Source organism: Arachis hypogaea, chromosome 14 (assembly GCF_003086295.3).
Source record: "Arachis hypogaea cultivar Tifrunner chromosome 14, arahy.Tifrunner.gnm2.J5K5, whole genome shotgun sequence".
Lineage (NCBI taxonomy): Eukaryota > Viridiplantae > Streptophyta > Magnoliopsida > Fabales > Fabaceae > Arachis > Arachis hypogaea.
Window position 1 is genome coordinate 11,821,374 of NC_092049.1, and position 20,465 is coordinate 11,841,838.

The 20,465-nt window shown below is 33.3% G+C and overlaps 2 protein-coding genes and 1 pseudogene across 2 annotated transcripts; 1 reads left to right on the forward strand and 2 right to left on the reverse strand.

The window, feature by feature from the left end:
* The first annotated feature begins 527 nt into the window (after positions 1-527).
* LOC112741515 (outer envelope protein 64, mitochondrial-like) lies at positions 528-3,194 on the forward strand. The gene is made up of 4 exons (XM_025790527.3): positions 528-667; positions 791-957; positions 2,044-2,244; positions 2,339-3,194. Exons 2-4 carry the CDS (start codon positions 889-891, stop codon positions 2,531-2,533), a joined length of 465 nt encoding a protein of 154 aa, XP_025646312.1. The 5' UTR covers positions 528-667; positions 791-888; the 3' UTR covers positions 2,534-3,194.
* A 1,169-nt stretch (positions 3,195-4,363) lies between these two features.
* On the reverse strand, positions 4,364-12,381 carry LOC112742243 (uncharacterized; annotated as a pseudogene).
* A 3,893-nt stretch (positions 12,382-16,274) lies between these two features.
* Positions 16,275-20,061, reverse strand: LOC112741518 (metal tolerance protein 11). Its single transcript, XM_025790532.3, has 6 exons — positions 19,887-20,061; positions 18,618-18,727; positions 18,201-18,446; positions 17,819-17,923; positions 17,515-17,748; positions 16,275-16,941 (listed from the first exon to the last, which is right to left on the reverse strand). Exons 1-6 carry the CDS (start codon positions 20,059-20,061, stop codon positions 16,597-16,599), a joined length of 1,215 nt encoding a protein of 404 aa, XP_025646317.1. The 3' UTR covers positions 16,275-16,596.
* Positions 20,062-20,465: the final 404 nt, after the last annotated feature.

The window sequence follows — 20,465 nt, forward strand, 5'->3', positions numbered from 1 at the left end:
TCTTTCGTCCATCCCATTCATGCTTATAGAATGCTGCTCCTTATTTTGTTTTAAAACTAATGAAGGTCCTCCCTACTTTAATTTAAACTAATTGAAGTCAATAAATTAAATTCTAAGATTTGTTTTATTTAAATTTTGTGTTTTTTATTTTAAATCAAGAAAATGCACAAATTGATTGTTTTGTTAACAAAAAATCATATGGTTGTTACGTGATATTTAACAATTAATTAATTAACATGGAAGAATTTAATATTTTATTTTATTATTTGTTTTTAAATCTTACAAATTAAAATTGATTGGATTACGTAAGCACAAAAAAATATACTAAAACATTACAATATAACAAATTATATAATTGGAGACCAAATTAAATTAATAAAACTAATATCCTCTCCATTAGTAATTAACATTAAATTTAAGAGAAAGACTTTTTGAGGTGCACCAACCAATGAGAGAGAAAGAGTCATTTAAAGCCTACCAACCAATTAGAAGGCATTTAGGTGTAATTAAAAAATAGTATGTTTCTTTTCCAAAAAAGAGTATGAGTAATTCAAATTCTCAGCGCCAACAACCATTTTTGCCCCAAAATAAGCTAATGCTGCAGCTATTGTTTGGTATCCAGTTCAACAATGAAAAGAGGGGGTTAAAGTATTAATCAAGTATCATAGTAAGTATTTCACATATCAAAAATCTCAGACCTTGGCTAAGTTTAATTGCAAGTTGCAATGTGCTCTCCTTATTCTGTTAACCAATGCTTGTTTAAATGACAATGTATTTGTTGTATGATAAGGTGAGTATTAAAGTGCTGATTAAAACCTTGTTGGCGCTGAAAATTTTTCATCCTTTGGATATTACTTTTAAAGTGCCCAGCCTAAAGCTTCATCCAGCATGAACAGACCAAGAAAATGGAGCATCTATATTGAAAGCTCTTTCTGCAGTTATGCTTTCAACCCACGGGTATTTTATTATATGCTTTGTGATTTAGTTTATTGTAGTAGATAATGTTGTACCATATGGTTATCTATTCTTCATTTTGATATTAGAAAAATTTTTTTGTTTGTTAATTGATGCCTTTTCCTGAGATATTTCTCTCAAACAATTTCGAACTTTAGTTTCAAAAGAACCATACTTTGCAATGAATGGTTACTTCTTTCGTAACTGCAGAATGCTTTGTGGTGTGTAAATGATGTGTGATATATTTATATGCTTATGTTGTTTTATATTCTGTCTATAAGAAACAAAGAATATTATGGCATGTATTTATTCTAGAAATGTGTTTCTTCATCTGATTTCATATATAAATTTAAAACCAATCATGAGGATTGGGTCAAATCCATCAAATTCAAATTAGGCCATGATGTTTTTGAGCGTGTTATTGGTGTTATTGGTGTTATTGTTGCTATTAATATTAATGCTACTCATGATAATATAAAAACCTTGTATAAAGTCCGGACTGAGATGCGAGCTGCATTTCAAAGTCTACTAAAGGTACTATAAAATGTGTATTTATTCTTTATTTATATCCATTGTGCTCTGTATTTAGTGTTATCAATATTGAAGGTTTTAGTGATGTTAATGTTGATTCTATCATAGGAGACAGAAAATAAAATAATGTAGTAAGCTGTTCTTGTTATTTAATTTTTTGAATAAGTGGCATTCCTTGTCATGGAATTTCATTATTTATGCCAAAATTACTTAGATCTCTGATTTTTACAACGAAATGACCAAAAAATTTTGGCAAGTCTACTTTCCATCCCATCCAATTAAACACATCCTGATTTTGGTTAGTTGTCCCTCAGGATGATGGAATACTCGTTATTCCTTCTGTAGCTAATGGTCCATTAAAGCTTAATACAAAGTAAGGGTTGTCTTCTGAGTTTCATGTTAGAACTTCTGCATTGTCGAGCATTGCTAGCGTGTCTGGATGTTGTCAAGTAATTTACTATCTTTAGGTGCTAGAGGTGATCTTGTTCCTTTTCTCAGTTTCATTTGTTCTGAAATGTTGCTTGAGCTGCTTGCTTACTTTTATATTGTTTGTTGCAGGTTACAGTTCCATTAGGTTCTCATAATGGTGGCTGTGTTTCTATTTCATTCATCTCATTCCATGGGGCTGATAAATTTCTGCTTGATACGGTGTTGGATATGTATTGCACTCTTCAAGAGCAAGTTAGTGTTGCCTCCTATTCTTTGCCATTACCAGATACCAATGGCAACATTGAAACTTATGAGCTTCTAGAGGAGAAGGTTTGTTCTATCTTGCTACTTTAAGAGCAGCAGCTTACATTATATGTGCAATGTGGATAATATGATATAAGCTGATAAAAGGCGTATTCTTCAGGGAAATGCAGCCTTTAAAGGAAGCCAGAGGAATAAGGCACTATCTTACTACACTGAGGCTATCAAACTGAATGGCATGAATGCGACTTACTACTGTAGCCGAGCGGCTGCTTACTTAAAGTTAGCCTGGTATGAGGTTTCTCCTATTTGCCAATTGGTATGTTATCCATTTCTTTATTTAAACGGTTTCACATGAAATTATGCAGTTTTCAGCGCATAAGAAGACTGCAATAATGCAATTTTGATTGATAAGACTGTGAGAAGATAAGCATGTTATAGTAGCATTTTTTACAACACTTATTTTAAGTGATCACCCCAAAACATAAGTAAAGAAATATAATACAAAGCAAAAAATTAGATTAGAAAAAATAGAGTGCAAAAAAAAATAAAATAATAAAACCAAGAAAAAATTATATTCTTGGCACATTGCAAAAACCATATTTTTAAATGACCATATGGTTCCTCTTTGGCTTTCTTAGTTTCAAGTTCAACTTGGTGGAATTTTCTAAAAGAAAAGAGACTGTTTGAATTTAGAAGGTGAGCATTTTATATCTCATGTTATGCCAGTATTTTTGGGTTTAATTAGCGTATTCTCTTTTTGAATTTAGCAGAGAATTCAGAAGTCTTTTGGTGTAGATGAATTTCATCTTAATGTGCAAAACACTTCATCAATCTCGCAAAACCTGAATTATAATTTTTTTAATTCTTTTTGGGAGCTTAATCTATTCATATGTAACCGAGTTTCCTGTAAAATCCCCTGGTTTCTTACATAGACAGGCTGAAATATTTAAACTTTGGTAACTGCCAATTGTTTTTTATTCTCATATGAATAGGAATTTTCTAATTTCTATGTGTAATTTTTGGTTCAATTTCCAACTTTTTTTATTTTTTAGTCGGTGCAAATGAATGGTCCAATTAGATTAGGTCGTTGGTAGGTAAGTAATGGGTTTTCTTCTTTTATCCAAGTTCCTCTATTTTCAAGTGGTGTTTAGTTGAAGATGTAACTATTTTTAACTTAATTTTTGTACCATTCCCTTTGAATTTAGCATTTAGAGTCTTAGGTGGAACAGTTCAAAGCTTGTGTGTATTTTAGTAAGCCTCGCTTATTTGCCAGGCATCTCAATCATGGATTTATTGATGTTTTCGTTGTGGTAACTGATGATCTAGGTATCAACTATGTGTACTACCTATAAGAGCCAACTCTAACGAATTTTCCAAATTTCTCTTGTACACTTTATTGCTAAAGAACCAGATAAACAAATCTTAAAAGGACTAAAAATATGAGTATTTTGATTGATTCAACAGTGCTGTGATTTATTTTAGGTTTAGTTAACCATTTCTTTTGTGAAATATATATGGAGCCTAGTATGAATTAGTAAATAGTAATTCTAATTCAGTTTTTTTGGTAATCGATTTGTGACAATTGTAGTACAACAAACAATGAATAAGGGTTTGTCCGTTGTTTATTCATGCTTACCTTTTTTGTTTTTAAAGACTTTTATAAACCTAGACTTGGCTGGTATTGTTAGAATAATTCATGTGCACATATCCTATTTGTGTATCACCTACTTGGTTATCTATCCTAATTTTTAATTATATTACTCTGGTAAAGGGGTATCGGGTTCATGCTCATGGATTCTGATCCACTATATATCAAAAATTTTGTATCACTTCATTATGCATAAAATAAGTAAATATAGTATTAATGATATCACTGAATAAATTTATACATGTATGCAACCTGTTAAGTACAAATGTTTTAAAAAAATCTACGCTACAACTCTCTCTACACTTTTGTCAAACAGGACAGTCTTCTAATCACAAAAATATATTTTCTGGCATACACTAACAACTCAAAATATTATACGAACATGTTTGTGATGCTTGATAAGATAATGTGTATGTGCTTCTCACCTTATAATTTCTTTGTTCCATCACGCACTGCAAGTTTTGTGACCGTCATAGCTTATGCAATATGGTTATGGCAGTAGATTTATGGGTTCCAGATTATGTTGCTAGTGGGTGCATTGGTAAGAATTTTTAAATTAATTTATGCTAATTAATTGAATAACAATGATTTCCTTAACTAAAGGTGCTTTAATGACCAATTCTTGTTGCATTAGATTGTGTATTTTCAAATTTTTAAATATGCAAAAAGGACTATATAATGAAATTGTCAAATTTATGCCAATAGCCGTACCTGAATGAAGCTAATCCTTTTGCATCCAAGGTCTCCTATATATGCTGCATGTTAGACTTCTATTAGGCTTAAGTAGACCTATTTAAGCCACATTTCTAAAAACTTCTTTAAAAACAACATTATCCATTTCGGTACAGTTATCCTCATCATGACATAAAAGTATCTTAAGACCTCCCCTGTGTGTCACCCTAGATGCTGCAACATAAAGCTGACCGTGGGTGAAAACAGATTTTTTGAGAAGTAATCCAACATTCGCTAATGATTGCCCTTGGCTCTTGTTTATAGTCATCGCGTATGATACCATTATAGGAAACTGTCTTTGTTGGAACTTAAATGGTATTCGATGATCGGAAAGACTTAGAGTCATCCTAGGAATAAAGACTTTCTGAGCTTTGTTCTTTCCGGCACTACCACGTGCTTCTATTATATGTTTTCCAAGCTTAGTGACAACCAAACGTGTTCCATTACACAATCCTACCGAGTGGTCAATGTTTCTTAAAAGCATGATAGGAGTTCCGACCTTTAATGTCAGCTCATGATTGGGTACTCCTGAGCATCGAATTGTATTCAGGAATTCAGGTGTGTGAATGGACGCCAATAAGTCGTTGTTAGACTCAGTTGGGCATGCCTTGTCTGAGCTATAGTATGTATGAGCTTCAGTAGGGTTTAAGCTCATCATGAATTGGTTTATCTCATCAACTATTTGCAATGTTGGTGCAAATATTGCTCGGTCTTCAATGTTTTCATCAGCATTGGTGCCATCAAAAAGTTTTGTATAAGTAACCTTGCAAATTGCCTCAATGGGATCATCCCAGTCTTTAACCAGTATGTCATCTGGGATTAGAATCTTCTGACATTGTTCCGTTGGAGTTCCATGACTACCATCACCAATACCAAGTATCCAATCAGCAAACTCTTTTAACTCATACGACCTTGTGTTGGAATCACCTGATCTCAATCTCATTTTTTGCCAATGTCAAGAGCTTGCAATCATTCTAGATGTAAGATGAGTTTATAGTGGCGTTAACAATCTCTTGCCGAGTCCCTTTAGGGATCACCGCAATATCTGTCGAAAGTCTCCCCCCCAAAAACAACTATCTTCCCACTGAATGGCTGGTGAAGACTGTTTGGATTCTTGAATCTTAAGATGTCACGCATTGTCCTATCAAGAGCTTTAATACAGAATCTATTTACCATAGGAGCCTCATCCCAAATGATAAGCTTTGTCTTTATCAACAGTTCGGCCAATGCACTTCCTTGTCTTATATTGCATGTTGAGAATTCATCTAGATTGAGTGGGATTGAAAAACGTGAATGTGCTGTCCTACCCCCAGGTAATAAAAGAGATGCAATACCACTCGATGCAACAGTAAGTACAACCTGTGATTTAGATCTCAATACAGCTGCTAAAGTCTTCCAAACAAATGTTTTGCTAGTTCCACCATACCCATACAAAAAGAATACTCCACCCTTCCCATTTTCGGCAGCATCCATGACTATCTTATAAACAAAATATTGCTCGTCGGTTAGTTGTTGCAAATAGGTGGCATGGTCTAGAGCTAGCTGTCTTTTATCATAGCGGAGCTCATCAGAAATTAACCTGTGCATTCCATCAGCATGTAATTGACTATATAAAACATTTCATTTCGAATATGTGTTTTGCAAAAAAAGGCTATTAGAAATTATACTCTATTTTCTAACTACTGCAAATGAAGAGGAAAAAATAAATAGACTAAATTAACTATTTGAAAGCTAATATTCTAATATTTAATGGATTGTTATTAAATTATGAGATGGCCGTGTAAAAATTCATTGAAAATTTCAAATTCGTTATAATAGAAGTTAGATTGACAAATTTACTTATGAAGATAATTATGTATTTTATATAATTAGTTTTGAAAACCATGATAATAAGTTCTTCATTAGAAAAAAATAATATCAGAGATTTGCAATTTATATTTATTATATAATCCAAATAAGTAACTACTTTTGTATCTTCATATGTAGAATGCTATTTTCAAAAAAAATAAAATTAATTAAATATTATTTAAATAAATTTTTTTGGTCATGTATTTTAACATGTTCATTCCATCAGCATATAATTGACTATTCAGTTGGCTTATATCTAGGACTGGCATCGGAGAGAAATCTTGCAGACTTTTATTGTATGAGTTAAGTGTTCTCTCAATTTCTATCAACGTTAACTCCTTCAGTTCATCATCGGAAAGGAATAAATCTGTCAATAGAAAGACCAAATTTGTATGAATGAATCTTGAAGAATAACTTCAGTTACGTAACCAGAAAAAAAAATAAAACCAAATAATATTAAATTTTATCCTATTTGCTTAGATAAAGACAACTTATTGAATACACTATAACTATCTCTCTTATAAGATAAGATTGCATGTCCATTATGGAATCTTGGTTCTATTCATTGAATTGCTAATTATATCCTATAATACACCTAAGTCCAATTATGATTAGCATGGCTACTAAAAACTTCTCATTTCTTAAATTTTTTATTATACACAATATACTTACATAGACTAACAAAATTTCTCGAAAAATCCTACAAACACATATGGCACTGTTAACAATGAATTTTCATTTAACATAAATATCAATATGTTACTGATATTGACATTCCATTCAGTTTAAAAATACAAAACCTTAGATTGCGACAATGAATTACCTGGATTGTCAAGCAGCCTCTTCTGCCTATGAAGTATATCATTGGATAACAGATACCATGTCTTCTGCCATACGTGTTCTGGTGTATCCATTGAATTTGAAAACAACAGCATTGCAAACAGCTTCCTCAAGTATGTACCCGATCCCCAGTGGCTTGCTTCCACTATTGCATCAATATATTCTTTGTCATCATCTAAGAGGCCACGTGCGTAACATGCATCTTTGAAAGTAGAATATAAAACACCATCTATAGTACAAATGTCCTCATAAGAAGTTGGCCCTCTTACGAAATTGAGCAATAGCCGCATATAATAACTTTCACCGGATCCTGGAGGTACATAGAAAATCCTTCCGATAACAAAGTGTGATTTTCTAGGCAACCAAACCCTCTCATCTGGCTTCCATACGAATTTAGTTGGTAGTTCAGCATAGGTCAGTGCCCTTGCTTCTGCATAATCCTTGTTTGCTTGAAACCATCCTAAAAACATAGATTCCTTCACTGATGCTTTTCTAACAACATCCTCCAGATTTTCGTGGTCTTTGAATATCACATTCTGTTCATTGGGTAAGTGAAAACCCAATCTCACAACAGATGGATCTCTGTAATGGATGTTAAAACCAAAAATCCTCCATGCCGCTTCACATGGTGATATGTATCTACAATCGTAATACATACTCACCTCATCATATTCATCTAACTCAGCATACGCTGTGACACTTCTATAGAAGGAAGCAGTTACGCGATCATGACCTTTGTTCACGTATTTGAACAAATACTTTATTGATCTTGATTGATTGCACCACTCCACATTTATATGTGCGCCATATCTCATAAGTAGTAGTCTGTTGTGTGGAACCACATAATGGCTATCAAGGTCAACCCCATACTTGTTGATATTTCTTCCATCTTCTTTACGCCTATATACTGGATACCCATCATCATCAATAGTTGTACAATCGACAAAACGCTTAGGGAAATGACGTACACATTTTCCATTCTCCATACACGGTGAATCTTTTCTCGCTAAACCACATGGACCATGCATCATGTGCTTTTCCACTGCTTCAAAGTATTCAGGGTCTAGTTCCTTATCTGGAATCTCAGCAGATATGATCTTGTCAATGTCTTCAGCTGTCGAAAACTTGTCATCCTTATGTAAGAACAATAGTATATGTGCGTGTGGTAGTCCCCATTTTTGAAATTCGATTATGTATACAACTGTGTCAACAAAAGGACATAGATAAGCTAAATCCAATACAATATTTAAATGCATGGACACTGAAATTTTAGACACAATATTTATAATAACAATTAATCGAATGTAATTTAATTTCGTCTCTAGACATACCTGCGCAAACTCTGCCAAAAATTTTGTTTGCTCTAATATCTTTAATCATCAAATCCAGCTTTGCCTTGAATGTCATGCATATTATGTCAGGTCTATCTTCTGCATTTAATTCTCTGTTCTTAAGAAAGTCTTCTACCTCGGGCTACTTAGGATTGCATGTGAATGTAATGAATAGGTCTGGATAACCGACAGCCTTACATATTGCCATTGCATCCTGATAATTCTGAATCATATATCTTGGGCCACCTGTGAATGACGATGGTAATATAATACGTTTGCCACGCAATGAAGGTGTTGTTTTCCCGGACAAAACTGCTTCCTTTATACCCTTGTACATCTCACATCTGAGTTTCTCCTGATCAAGTAGTATATAATTTAAGCGAGATGATTGATGGAGAACCCATCAACCAAGAATTGCTGGAATAGTCATCTAGAATATAACAAAGAAGATCCATCAGCTAACCTTTCTTGTATCCTGAATGCAAAGAATTCTCTTAATGAAACCTCTTGTCGCCCTTTGCTACCACTTTGATTACCCTTGTTGAAAGGTATGTCTTCCTTGTAACTATCCTCTCCAAATAGAAATAACAATGGGTATTGTAATCCCAAATAAGTAGGATTGAGTTGATTAATCCTTTGTAACCTTCCACTTTGTGTCTCTACCACAATGTCCCTATCAGTTTTATCTATGTCAAAGTCACCCACAATCAATGCAGCTACCTTATCCGTGTTGGGCAGGTTGTATCACCTACCATCCTTCCCCCTTTTACCCAAAAGCCTGAGCTTTATTGTATTATTAGACTCTCGTGCAAGTGAGTCTCTAACCATGTGAAATGCCTTCACCAGTACATTGTTATCATCAAGCATCTGTTTCAATTCTCTAACAATATCTTCATGTATCTCTTTGTGATGTTCACCCCTATTTACGACAACAGAATTTGTACAACCAGATTTTAATAGGATCATTGTTATTCAAAAACTCCCAACAGTAACTTCAAATCCTAAACCTATTCTATAAAGAAATAACCCTAAAACTTACCGAATAGCTGCCATGCGATTTTCAATCTCATTATGAGTATCAAATACATACAGTTGGAAAAATTTTGCAATGTTTCCCTCTGGAGGAATCAGACTACCTATTAGATGATAATTCTCTCCCCAAAGAATAAATGTTGGTAGCCCTCTTGCTTGACTTCTGCCACAATCTATCTTTGCACCCATTGATGTGAACTGAAACATGCTATTGTAAGCTCTGATGTTATCCCGAAAATGCTTGCTCTTAGGGGTATTATTCTACAACAAATCATACAACACTCTCGGGGCCTCTTGTAATTGTGGAAGTTGAACATTTCCTCCTTTACAACATAATGTGAATTTCGGTTCTGTTGTGTTGTAACTTTTGTTTAACCTTTCAGCATACTAATATAGAGCATTGTAATGTTCACATTCATATATTGCATATCCGATGTTCACATACTCTGCATATTGACCAACAAAATATAAAAATAGGATTGAGATATTTTTTTCTGCCTAAAACTTTCATTAAATAAGACTCTATGTTGAATTCAATTAAGTAAGCTCATACCCTTATTTGACCGTTCAGTAGACTTAATGTGTGTTAGATCTGTGTGATGCCTTATTGCCTGCATTGTGAAGTTAACTCTTGATAATTAACGGTGCAAAAAGTAACCTAATTAGTCGTAAATTGATTGACTTAACAACTAAGAAACTGAATGGTAAGAACCTAAGGTTCCAATAGTGGAAATAAAAAATTATGCAGTTTGTTTAGCAGATTTGTTAGAGTTATAAACCCGTAACTCCCAATAATGCTCCCTTCCACCAAATCATAACATACCACAATTTTGCTTGCAATAGTCTTTATCAGCTTCCATAGGTCTTTGTCTTGGAGTCCTTACCGAGCCTAACATACAAAGTACCAAACGTGATTTTTAATAAATTCATATATTTTGATTTGATTCTGTAAATAAGAGCCCGCTTTAAATAGTAATCCCTAAGAATAAAAATTATTTAAACTCTATCTTATAATTTTCTTTTGTAACCCATGTTACTCCACCTTTGGCAACCACTTTATTTTTTTTCCAACCATTTTTGTAATTAGTGGTAAACAATAAAGTAGGCCAAACTTTTATTAAAGAATTTTGTCACTTCCTAACACAGTTGCCAGATATCTTAGCTGAATAATCTTAAATTATTAATTAATGGATGTGAGGGTGAATATAAATTCTTAATAATGCCCTAAACTAAAAATACTACACTACATACAAAGAGCTCAACACATCTTGCATGCGTTTGGAGATATCAAGACTCTTTTTTGTGTCCATTAGTTGCCTTCTATACCTTCTAGTATATGTTGGTTGACCTATTCTAAGGGTGATTGATAAATATACATACACCATACTTAAATTTAAAAAAAAAAAACATCTTTACATTTGATTTTAGGAAGAATCATCAAGTGTAATATAATACACTTATCAAGTTGAATATGGTTGTTGTCTAGAGTATTAGCAACTACATTAATCGCTTAGAATAGATCAAAATTGTAAATTTATTTCACCAATAATTAAGAAATACAGAATAAATAAATAACGTACTTAAAAAGCCAAAAATAAGTAAGTTATAAATTTCTATAATTCTCAAATTATGACTCCGAAAAAAATATATATCTTTTTAATTTTAATTATTGATATAAAATAAAAAAGATTTCTTTATTTTTTTATTAAGAAAATATATATTATTACTTATTTAGAAAAAAATATTTAAATATGACATATTTCATTTTTTGATGATCTAATTACGTTGACTGAGTTTTATCTATTAAAATTAATGGGGTGATTTTATAGTTAAATTATTGAGAGGGAAGGAGAAAAAGGGTTTATATTTTAGCACAAAATCACTAACTACTATATCCTACTAAACAACACTTATTTCTTTATACTTTCTATGAATAGTTTAAATTAGTTCCATAGGATTTATTTTTACTCTTTATTCATATATTTTAATAGTTTATACACAAAGAAATTAAAGTAGGTAACTATGTATACACTTTTTTTTCCAATTATGAAGCACGTTAGATATAATTGACAATTTTTCTTTTCTTTTGGGGTTATAATAATTGGTGGGTTGATGCATTTGTAACTTTTTGATAAATAGCTACTCACTAATCCTATACGGCTATACACATATTACTTCTCTATTACAATTTGACATTTTCTTAATGTAATGCTAAGAAAGCAAGAAAATAACATTATTTTATTCTGCTTTAATATTTATATGTGTATTATGTATAACATAGAAAATTAAGTATTTGTTATAGCTAAAATTATCTAATTAGTGAAGCAGTAATTTTGAAAGTTAAAATACACAATTTTAATAAAAACTAAAATAAGTTTAAACTACTGCAAACTAATTATATATTTTCTATCAAATAATTTTTTAATAAAAAGTTAAATATTTTAGAGTATTAGCAACTCCATTAATCACTTCAACTATGAATAAATTAGTGATATGGATATGTCTCATTATGAATCCTAAGTGGAGGGATCATGATGCAACATTTTTTCAATCACTGTGCATATAACATATAACAATTGCCTTTCAATTTATTATATAATAATTCAAAAAGATTGTGATACCTTCCATCGAACTCACTTCTATGGTTTGTGTGGTGAATGTGCTTGCAGGCAGGGGCGGAGCTAGAAGAAATATTAGAGGGGGGCAAAAAATATTTATACAATAAAATAAGACTAAAATAAAATTTTAAGGGGGGCTAAACTAAAATTTACATATAATTTACATGTAAAAAATTAAAATTAGGGGGGCCATTGCCCCCCTTTCCTTGTGCCTAGCACCGCCCTTGCTTGCAGGCATAGTTCCTGCGAGCAAAAAATTAGAGTTATGTAAAAATTTAGACACTTTCACTTCACCCGTATAGTAGACAGTATGATCTAAAGTTGTGTAAGAACATGGCTGAGTTGGTAGTTGTATTTATTATTCGTGATTGTTACCTTCTTGGGTGCGTGAGACTATGGTTTGCTTTTTTTTAGCTAATATGAATGCTCTCTCAATTCTCGCGTTTCGTGCTGCCCCTGTAGAGTTCATTTTGTGTTTAATATCAAAAGATACGTCTAGCTATTTACTTCAATCTACATTAGTTTTGTTATTACTCGTTTACCTTTTAATGGTGGACTTAGTGGCCATTGGCTGACTGATGAAATCGGTATAGAAACATTTCTCTTAATCTGATTTTCACTTCTTCCATCACATTGACCTTGATCTATAATACATCCATCAACTGCATACTCCATTAGATTTTCCTTGTCCTCTACATTGAAAGTGATTTGTATAACTCCTAAATTGTTTACCATACCTTCAACAATCAAACATGTGCACTTTTAAAAGAAAAAAAAACTACCTCTTGGGTTTATGTATGCCTAAGTTCTTTTGCTGATATTTTTATCATATTGTGTGGACCCACATAAATTCGAGTGTATCAATTCATGTTTAATTTTGGTATTAAACATGATGATCCATGTCCACAACTATAAGAATAAGCTGAGTCATTATTAATTAGATCACATGATAACACCTTATTTAATTACTCATATAATCATAAGATACTAATGACTTTGTAAATCTAATAATTCTTAGTTTCTAATAATTGGTTTTTGAAATTTTATACTTTATTTTTTATACATATAAAATTTCACCATGCATTGGCTACACAATTTTACTAATTTTTTATAGCATTAATAATCATTCAGCATCCAATCTATCACATCATTTTATCTTTGTTCTTTTAAACCTTTGTTCTAATTAAATTGATCTCATTATTTTTTTACATTACAATATTGCTCCAAGCCAAGATTAAATAAAATACCATTATATTTAATGATAAGAAGTTTCAATTCCTTAAACCAATTGGTTACCTGTGTATAAGTATTTACTTTATATTTGTGTTTTTCTAAATAGCATAACAACTCACCTTATTATATACCTATTTCTGTATATCTTTTAAAATTTCACCATGTGATATAATCACTCGTATTCTCCACTAATTTTTCTATGTGCTAACTAACTTCTCCTATAATCGAAGCTATCTTACTATTCTTACATATACTAAGAAGGTCACTATTTATATTGTTATTCAGAATCCAAGAATATGTTTTCTTTTTAACACATTGCATAATTTTTCTATGGCCATTACAAAACCAAAACACCTAATGGTTTCCAATGAGTAATAGATGTATCAGCAACCAATAGTTGCTTATATATATAAAGATCCTTTAACCTAATAGGCTGGATGCCTTTGTAGTCCCAATTCATTGTTATCATAAATTGTATTATCTCTACTACAAGCTGAAAAATTAGTTATGAATTAGGATGTCAATTAATGAAATAGTAACTTCTGTACGAAAAATTTTTTATGAGTCACATGGATAACCTATGATATCAATAATTTTTTTGTTCATTAACTAACTATAATCATGGCTATCAGTCGATGCAACATATTTTGATGCTCTTGCTTGGAAAGAAGGAAATTTCTTTGAATACTCTACTACAGAGTATGGTATGTTTACCTTGTTGGGAAGCAACACCCACACACTTCCTTTTCTTAGCTATCTTGGCTGCTCTTTTCATCCTAGCATGCTTTGAGTCATCTAATATCAAAATAACACTTCACAGTCTAATATACATAATCACAAAACTCTTCTGGTTCGAATTTTTTGTTTATGATAATTACCTCTTGATAAAGTCACCTGTGACAACACATTAGACCCCAAGAACAGCGTGTCCTCTGTTGTCTGAATGCTGGGTTTTCCATTTATGTCTATAGTTTTTGCAACATTAGTTGTTCTAAAACCACTGGTAAAGCTGTTATCCAAAAATCTGCGTGGTTGCTCTTCAGCAATTCTTTGAATAGGTGGTACCAATCCTGTATTTTTTGTATTAGGTAGCTATAATTAGACTTATATTAGCCAAAAACTATTGACCCCAACAACTTGCTAATATGCAAAATGTTCTTGAAACCTTCTATGATGGAAAGATTTATTTGGTTGATAAAAAGTATTTCTACACTTATATGAATTTATATGGTTCTTACCTAAGCGTGGAATGTCACTTGTTTCTTTCTGTTGAGTTATTTCATTAGCTAAAGAATCGAAACATTTTCTGTTTGTGAAGCTTAACCATTCGTTGCTACATAGTTCATTCACCTTCCTCTTATTCTTGAAACTACAACACCTTTCGTCACCTGCGTAATTAATAAGTGGAAGTTAAGAGTAGATAGTATAAACCGTTTTGACAATGTGAAGATCCCTTTTCACTCCAATTATAAACCAAAGCCATAAAATCCTTATCCTTTTATTGTAATTTAACCATACATCTATAGACGACTCATTTAAGAAAGATACAAAATGAGTGTGGAAACTGAATAGCAAGCTATCTGGTTTCAATAAGTTGTTTGTAAATTTACCTGGAATATTACTTCTTGTATTGGACTGGACATCTGAAAGTGGGGTCCTTAGTGAGCTCGTAACTGGACCCTTTTCTTTTGAGGACATGACATGGTTCTCTTTCTTGTCCAGCTTCGTTGCACCGTCCATCCTATCAACATTGAAAAGTGATAATTAAAATTTCTTCTACTGTATTTTAAGTTTCTCCAGACTATGAAGTTACCTTTCGATGCCTGAATAGAGCTTTCTATGGCTCACAATTCTCGTGTGGTGAGCAATGCAAGCGAGAACAGAGGAGATTTGGCTGAAATTATCATGAGATCCCCTTGCTTATGAATTTACTTATGTCTTGTAGCCAAGCTCCAATTTTTGTTGCAGGTTCCTCTTTGTCTTTCTTCTTTTCGATTTCAACTTTTTGAATTTTTTGGAAGAAAAGAGACTATTTCAATTTAGAATATGCTGATTTTATATCTTATGTTATGCCAGTATTTTTGGGTTTAATTAGCGTATTCAACTTTTGCATTCAGCTGAAAATTCCAAAGTCTTTTGGTTAAATTAACATTTCAGCGTAATGTGCAAAACGCTTCATCAATCCCGGAATACCTGAATTCTTGTTTTTTAATTTTTATTTAGTTTTTTTTGGGAGGTTTATCTATTCATATATTACGGGGTTTTACATAAAATTCCGTTGGTTGCTTACATAGATAGGCTGGAATATTTAAACTTTCGTAGTTGCCAAGTGTTTTTTATTCTCATATGAATAGGAATTTCCTAATTTCTATGGTTGATTTTTGGTTCAAATTTCAACTCTTTATTTTTGAATTCAGTGCAAACGAATGGTCCAATTGGATTAGATCGTTGGTAGGTAAGTAACGGTTCCTTCTTTTATCCAATTTCATCTATTTTCAAATGGTGTTTAGTTGAAGATGTAACTATTTCTTGCTTAATTTTTGTACCAATCCCTTTAAATTTAGCAATTAGAGTCTTGGGTAGAACAATTCAACGGTTGTGTGTATTTTAGTTAGTCTCAATTATTTTCCAGGAATCTGAACTATGGATTTATTAATGTTTTAGTTACCTGTCCTAGCTGTGAAATAGATATGGAGCCTGGTATGAATTAGTAAACAGTAATTCTAATTCACGTTTGAAGTTGATTATTATATTTTTTGGTAAACGATTTGTGACAATTGGAAAATAGCACATCCTATAGTTAAATCATGAAACTGGTCCAAGGAAAACATTATATTTGCACATTTTAACCAGCACCCTATATTGAGATACAAAACAAAGGTGATACTGTACCTGAATAGAGGTAGAAGCAAGGATTCTATTTCAGCTACTATAGTACTCTGGGATGTTCAAGGATCTCTGCATGATTTTCCTATCATGACATACACTTGGGGCATATTATTACCAAGTTGAGATTTAAGAACTTATGTGCATGACAGGGTTATGTGGAAAGATTAGCAACTTTAGAGTTGAATCCAAGTGAAATGGTTCACATTTACAATTGATGGCAAGGCATTGCATTTCCTAATTGCTGCTATCAATGGGATTGGGCATGCTCAGGTTTGTGACTGTACTCATAATCAAGATGAACAAAGGCGCGTTCAATCTCAGGCAAAAACTCAAGCTTTTCTTGCAGCGATTCCCCAATGTCATGAGCCTCTTGCAAGGGCATATCAGAAGGCAGGACAATATCAACCTCAACAAAGTAGTGAGACCCAAAAGTGTAAGCACGCACAGTGTCAATGTGCCGCACGGCCTTGTGGTGGTTCCAGCAGAGGTATGTTAGTTTCTGAAGATACTCTGGAGCAGCTGATCTTCCAACCAGGGAATTCACGTTTTCCAGCACTGTCAATGACCATGTGCGGATAGTGTACAAAGCCAGCTGTAGTAGAAGAGTCAGCCATAACCATAAGTAAGGCAATTGAAAGTTATATGTTACAAGCTATTATATAGGCTGGCAAGTAAACATAAATAGTGATAATATGACATCGCTTCCATCACAATATGGTACTGCTCAAAAGGACTAATGATTGTTCTTTAAATCTTAGAAGTCAGAGTATGATATAAAAGGTATGCTTTATGCATCAAACCATCATAACATGCAATAATTCATGGAAGAGAGACTACAGAAATTACGAGGCTAATTTGACAGTTGCAGTCGTCTAACCAGGTCCCTTTTGCACAGGATATTGATTTCCGTAAAAAGGAATAAATTGCAAAAATACAGGAGGACAGCAGAAGCTAATGCAGAGATGGTCACTGTTGTCAATGAATGTGAGGAATAAAAATATCATTTTTGTATATTTTTGGTTCATTAGCTTTTACTCCTAGGTATGAATCAGAACTTAACATAAATTCATGGAGAGTTTGGCAGAAGACTTGTGTGTCCTTTTCTATGGCTAACAAAATAACAGTTCAAACCAATAAAATAAACAAAGGCGGAATATTCACTTACAATGATAGCACCAACAGGATCCATCCAATCATCGACATAATTTGCCAAAAGTGCAGCAATGAGACCAATGACATTTGTGATCACATCAAAAAAGTGATCTTGGGCATAGGTTTTGACAATCTCATTAGTAAAGGAGCGGCAATAGATCATTAGGAGGAATTTGACCAACGTCACTGAAAGCATAATACCAACAATCCACTGCTCTTGTTCTCTGGTCAAGCTGAATGCATTTTCCTGGAGTTGTTATTATGCAATGGATTAGATTAGAGAAACACGATATATTGTTATCCGTTTGCATGTCAACTTCATAACCAATAATCAACTTACATCTGATAATTAGTGTCCGCATTGACTCCAAAATAATTTGCAATCCTAGTGTTGCCATAACAGAGGCAAAAACAAGAATCCCCTGCAACCAGTTTTCAATTCAATATTTAGTGGCAAGATGAAAACATGATTATCCGTTAGAGAATTATCGATGAAATTTTCTTTTATGCTTTATCCATGGAACATATGTACGCATTACACAATTACACAACAGAACCAAACTATATTGTAATTATAAAATAAATCCCAAGAGCCAAGAAGATAGGGAAACAGAAAAATACCAACTCTTTGTATGACAGGCAAGAACATAAGTTGATATTCAGACATTCTCAAAAAGAATATAAATTAGGAGAACTAACCAAAGGTTGCATTCTCTTTTTTCCTATAGGGTACTGATATGGGTTCGGTGTTTGCATGGAAAATGCAGTAAACCAGAGTATGAATCCAGACAGGAGATCAAGAAGCGAGTCCAAAGTGGATGCAATGATGGCCAAGGAACCACTTCTGATTGATGCATAGACTTTAGCAATAAAGAGAACCATGTTTGCTACATTTGATAGTCTGATGGCAAACGTCTCGCTTCTTGCTAGCTTTTCCTGCTCCTCCTGTACACAAAATTGGATATTCAGCCAAAGGCACTGATGTATTTGGAACGTTAAAATATATTTCAATAGTGGCTTATTTATATAACCACTTTTTACTCTAGTCAATTATATGGACATCAATTTGTTTGGAAAACTCAGCTGGAAACATAGAAAGCAGAATGAAATATAGACCTTTGACATCCCAGGAATAAAACCACGTTCTGCCAAGGCATCCATTTCATTAAAGCCCTCTAGCACTTCAACCTGTTGCTGATAGTACTCAGCAATGTCATCTTCTTGCCCTGAGGAATGAATACTTTTAGAAATATCATTTCAAATTTCAGTAGGTAAGAGTTCGATACAGATACCATCATTCAAAATAAACTTGTTAGAAATATAATTAACCTCCTCTCAGAAAGAAATCCTCACATAAGAATTCATGGATGAAGAAAATTCAGTAGCACACTCAAAGCTCAAGTACAAATAAACTTGATTTAAAGGACCACAAAAATAATAAGAAAAAAGTCTCCATAAACCAGACAACACAGTAAGCAAGTCATATGAAAACAAGCAGACAGATTGTAAACTTGAAAAGCAAAGCCTTCCATAAATCTGCAGGAATCACAGAAGCAACAAAACTCCATTTAAAGACACAAGGCAAAGATCCAAAATCCAAATCAAAACCTAATACACCAGTTTCATTTCATGCAACTTCTTCAAGTTAAAAACATGGAGCATGAAAGTGTACAATCCAATCACCGAAAGCTACTAACATATTGTGCAAACGGAAAGAACCCCAAAACACCCAAATCTCCACAAGGACCTTCACTTTATACCCAGAGTCCCAGACCCTTAAGCCAAAACACAAAATTCCAATAAATACTATCAAACCAGGCCAAACAAACATAAATGCTACGACAAACTCTGAAATTTCACCTTGAACGAAATCCACCATCGGAAAGAGAAAAACTAACCCTAAATAGTATCAGTATACTCTTATAGCAAAAGAGAATACAAAAGAATATAAAACAGGGAGCTTAAATCCTTCTCGTACACACAGAAACAGCAAAAACTCTAGAAGCACAAGCTCGCAATTGACTACAACCATTCGTAGAAAGCAAATTCCAGATTCCCACTCACAATAAATAAATTAACCACACCATATCATAACAAAAAGCAGATTCCAAAAAAATATACTACAAAACCAATACCGAAAGAAAATCCAAAAAGGTTATAACAAAATTTTTATATTTGTCAGTAAATCCTCAAATTCGCCCTCAAACTAGTAAAGTTCCGATCAAATTAGGATCTGACAAGTAGCGATGTGAGGTACTAATTTGAATCACTTACAAATTAAGGTACTAATTAGAATCATTACTCAATTTATCTTCATCTTATTTCTTCATTTGTTCCTTCTCTTTTTTTTTTTTTTCCATTTCGATTTTATAATTTGTGTTGTACCTAGAACACCGTAGCAGTCATGGATTCCACGTGAGGGTTTCACTTGCTTGTCGGCGTGCGGCGACGACATCTGAAACCCTTCGAAGTTCAACCGCCATGAACGGTCGCCATTGTTCGAATCCGGCGACAGCAGCGACCTCTGCTCGTCGCTTTGCACCTCCAACGTCTCCACCATTGTCTCCGTTCACCACAAACCCCTAAAACGTCGTCGTTTATAACGTTCTCGCCGTCGTCGTTGTTGACTGAAAAAGTAGATCAAGATTTTGAAAGAAGAAGAATCAACGGTTGTGATTGCATTGATGCATTTTAGAGAACGTTGTGGTTGTGGTTGGTGTTGATGCTATGATATACTTTCTTCTTTCTTCTTTGCTAGTAATAAAGATGCAGACACAATTGAAATAGTTTCATTCGAAACGTGAGACGGGGAATTGAAATGCATGAAAAAGAAATGAGCTGAAGGAGTGAGTAGTAGCTGAAACTAAGAGAGTAAGAAACACGCGCGACCCCACCCCCCAAGACCCCCACCCTCCAAACGAAACTGCGCGACCCAGACCCCCACCTCCCAAACGAAACTGCGCG

What these genes read in the sequence shown, in the direction of transcription:
- LOC112741515 (XM_025790527.3), top strand. Translation starts at nt 889, where the DNA reads ATGAACAGACCAAGAAAATGGAGCATCTATATTGAAAGCTCTTTCTGC. An exon ending in GTTATGCTTTCAACCCACGG is followed by an intron (nt 958 to 2,043) that starts GTATTTTATTAT and finishes TGTTTGTTGCAG; the next exon opens with GTTACAGTTCCATTAGGTTC. An exon ending in ATGAGCTTCTAGAGGAGAAG is followed by an intron (nt 2,245 to 2,338) that starts GTTTGTTCTATC and finishes CGTATTCTTCAG; the next exon opens with GGAAATGCAGCCTTTAAAGG.
- LOC112741518 (XM_025790532.3), bottom strand. Translation starts at nt 20,061, where the DNA reads ATGGTGGAGACGTTGGAGGTGCAAAGCGACGAGCAGAGGTCGCTGCTG. An exon ending in TTATTCCTGGGATGTCAAAG is followed by an intron (nt 18,447 to 18,617) that starts GTCTATATTTCA and finishes TTTTGTGTACAG; the next exon opens with GAGGAGCAGGAAAAGCTAGC. An exon ending in ATCCTGTTGGTGCTATCATT is followed by an intron (nt 16,942 to 17,514) that starts GTAAGTGAATAT and finishes CTTCTACTACAG; the next exon opens with CTGGCTTTGTACACTATCCG.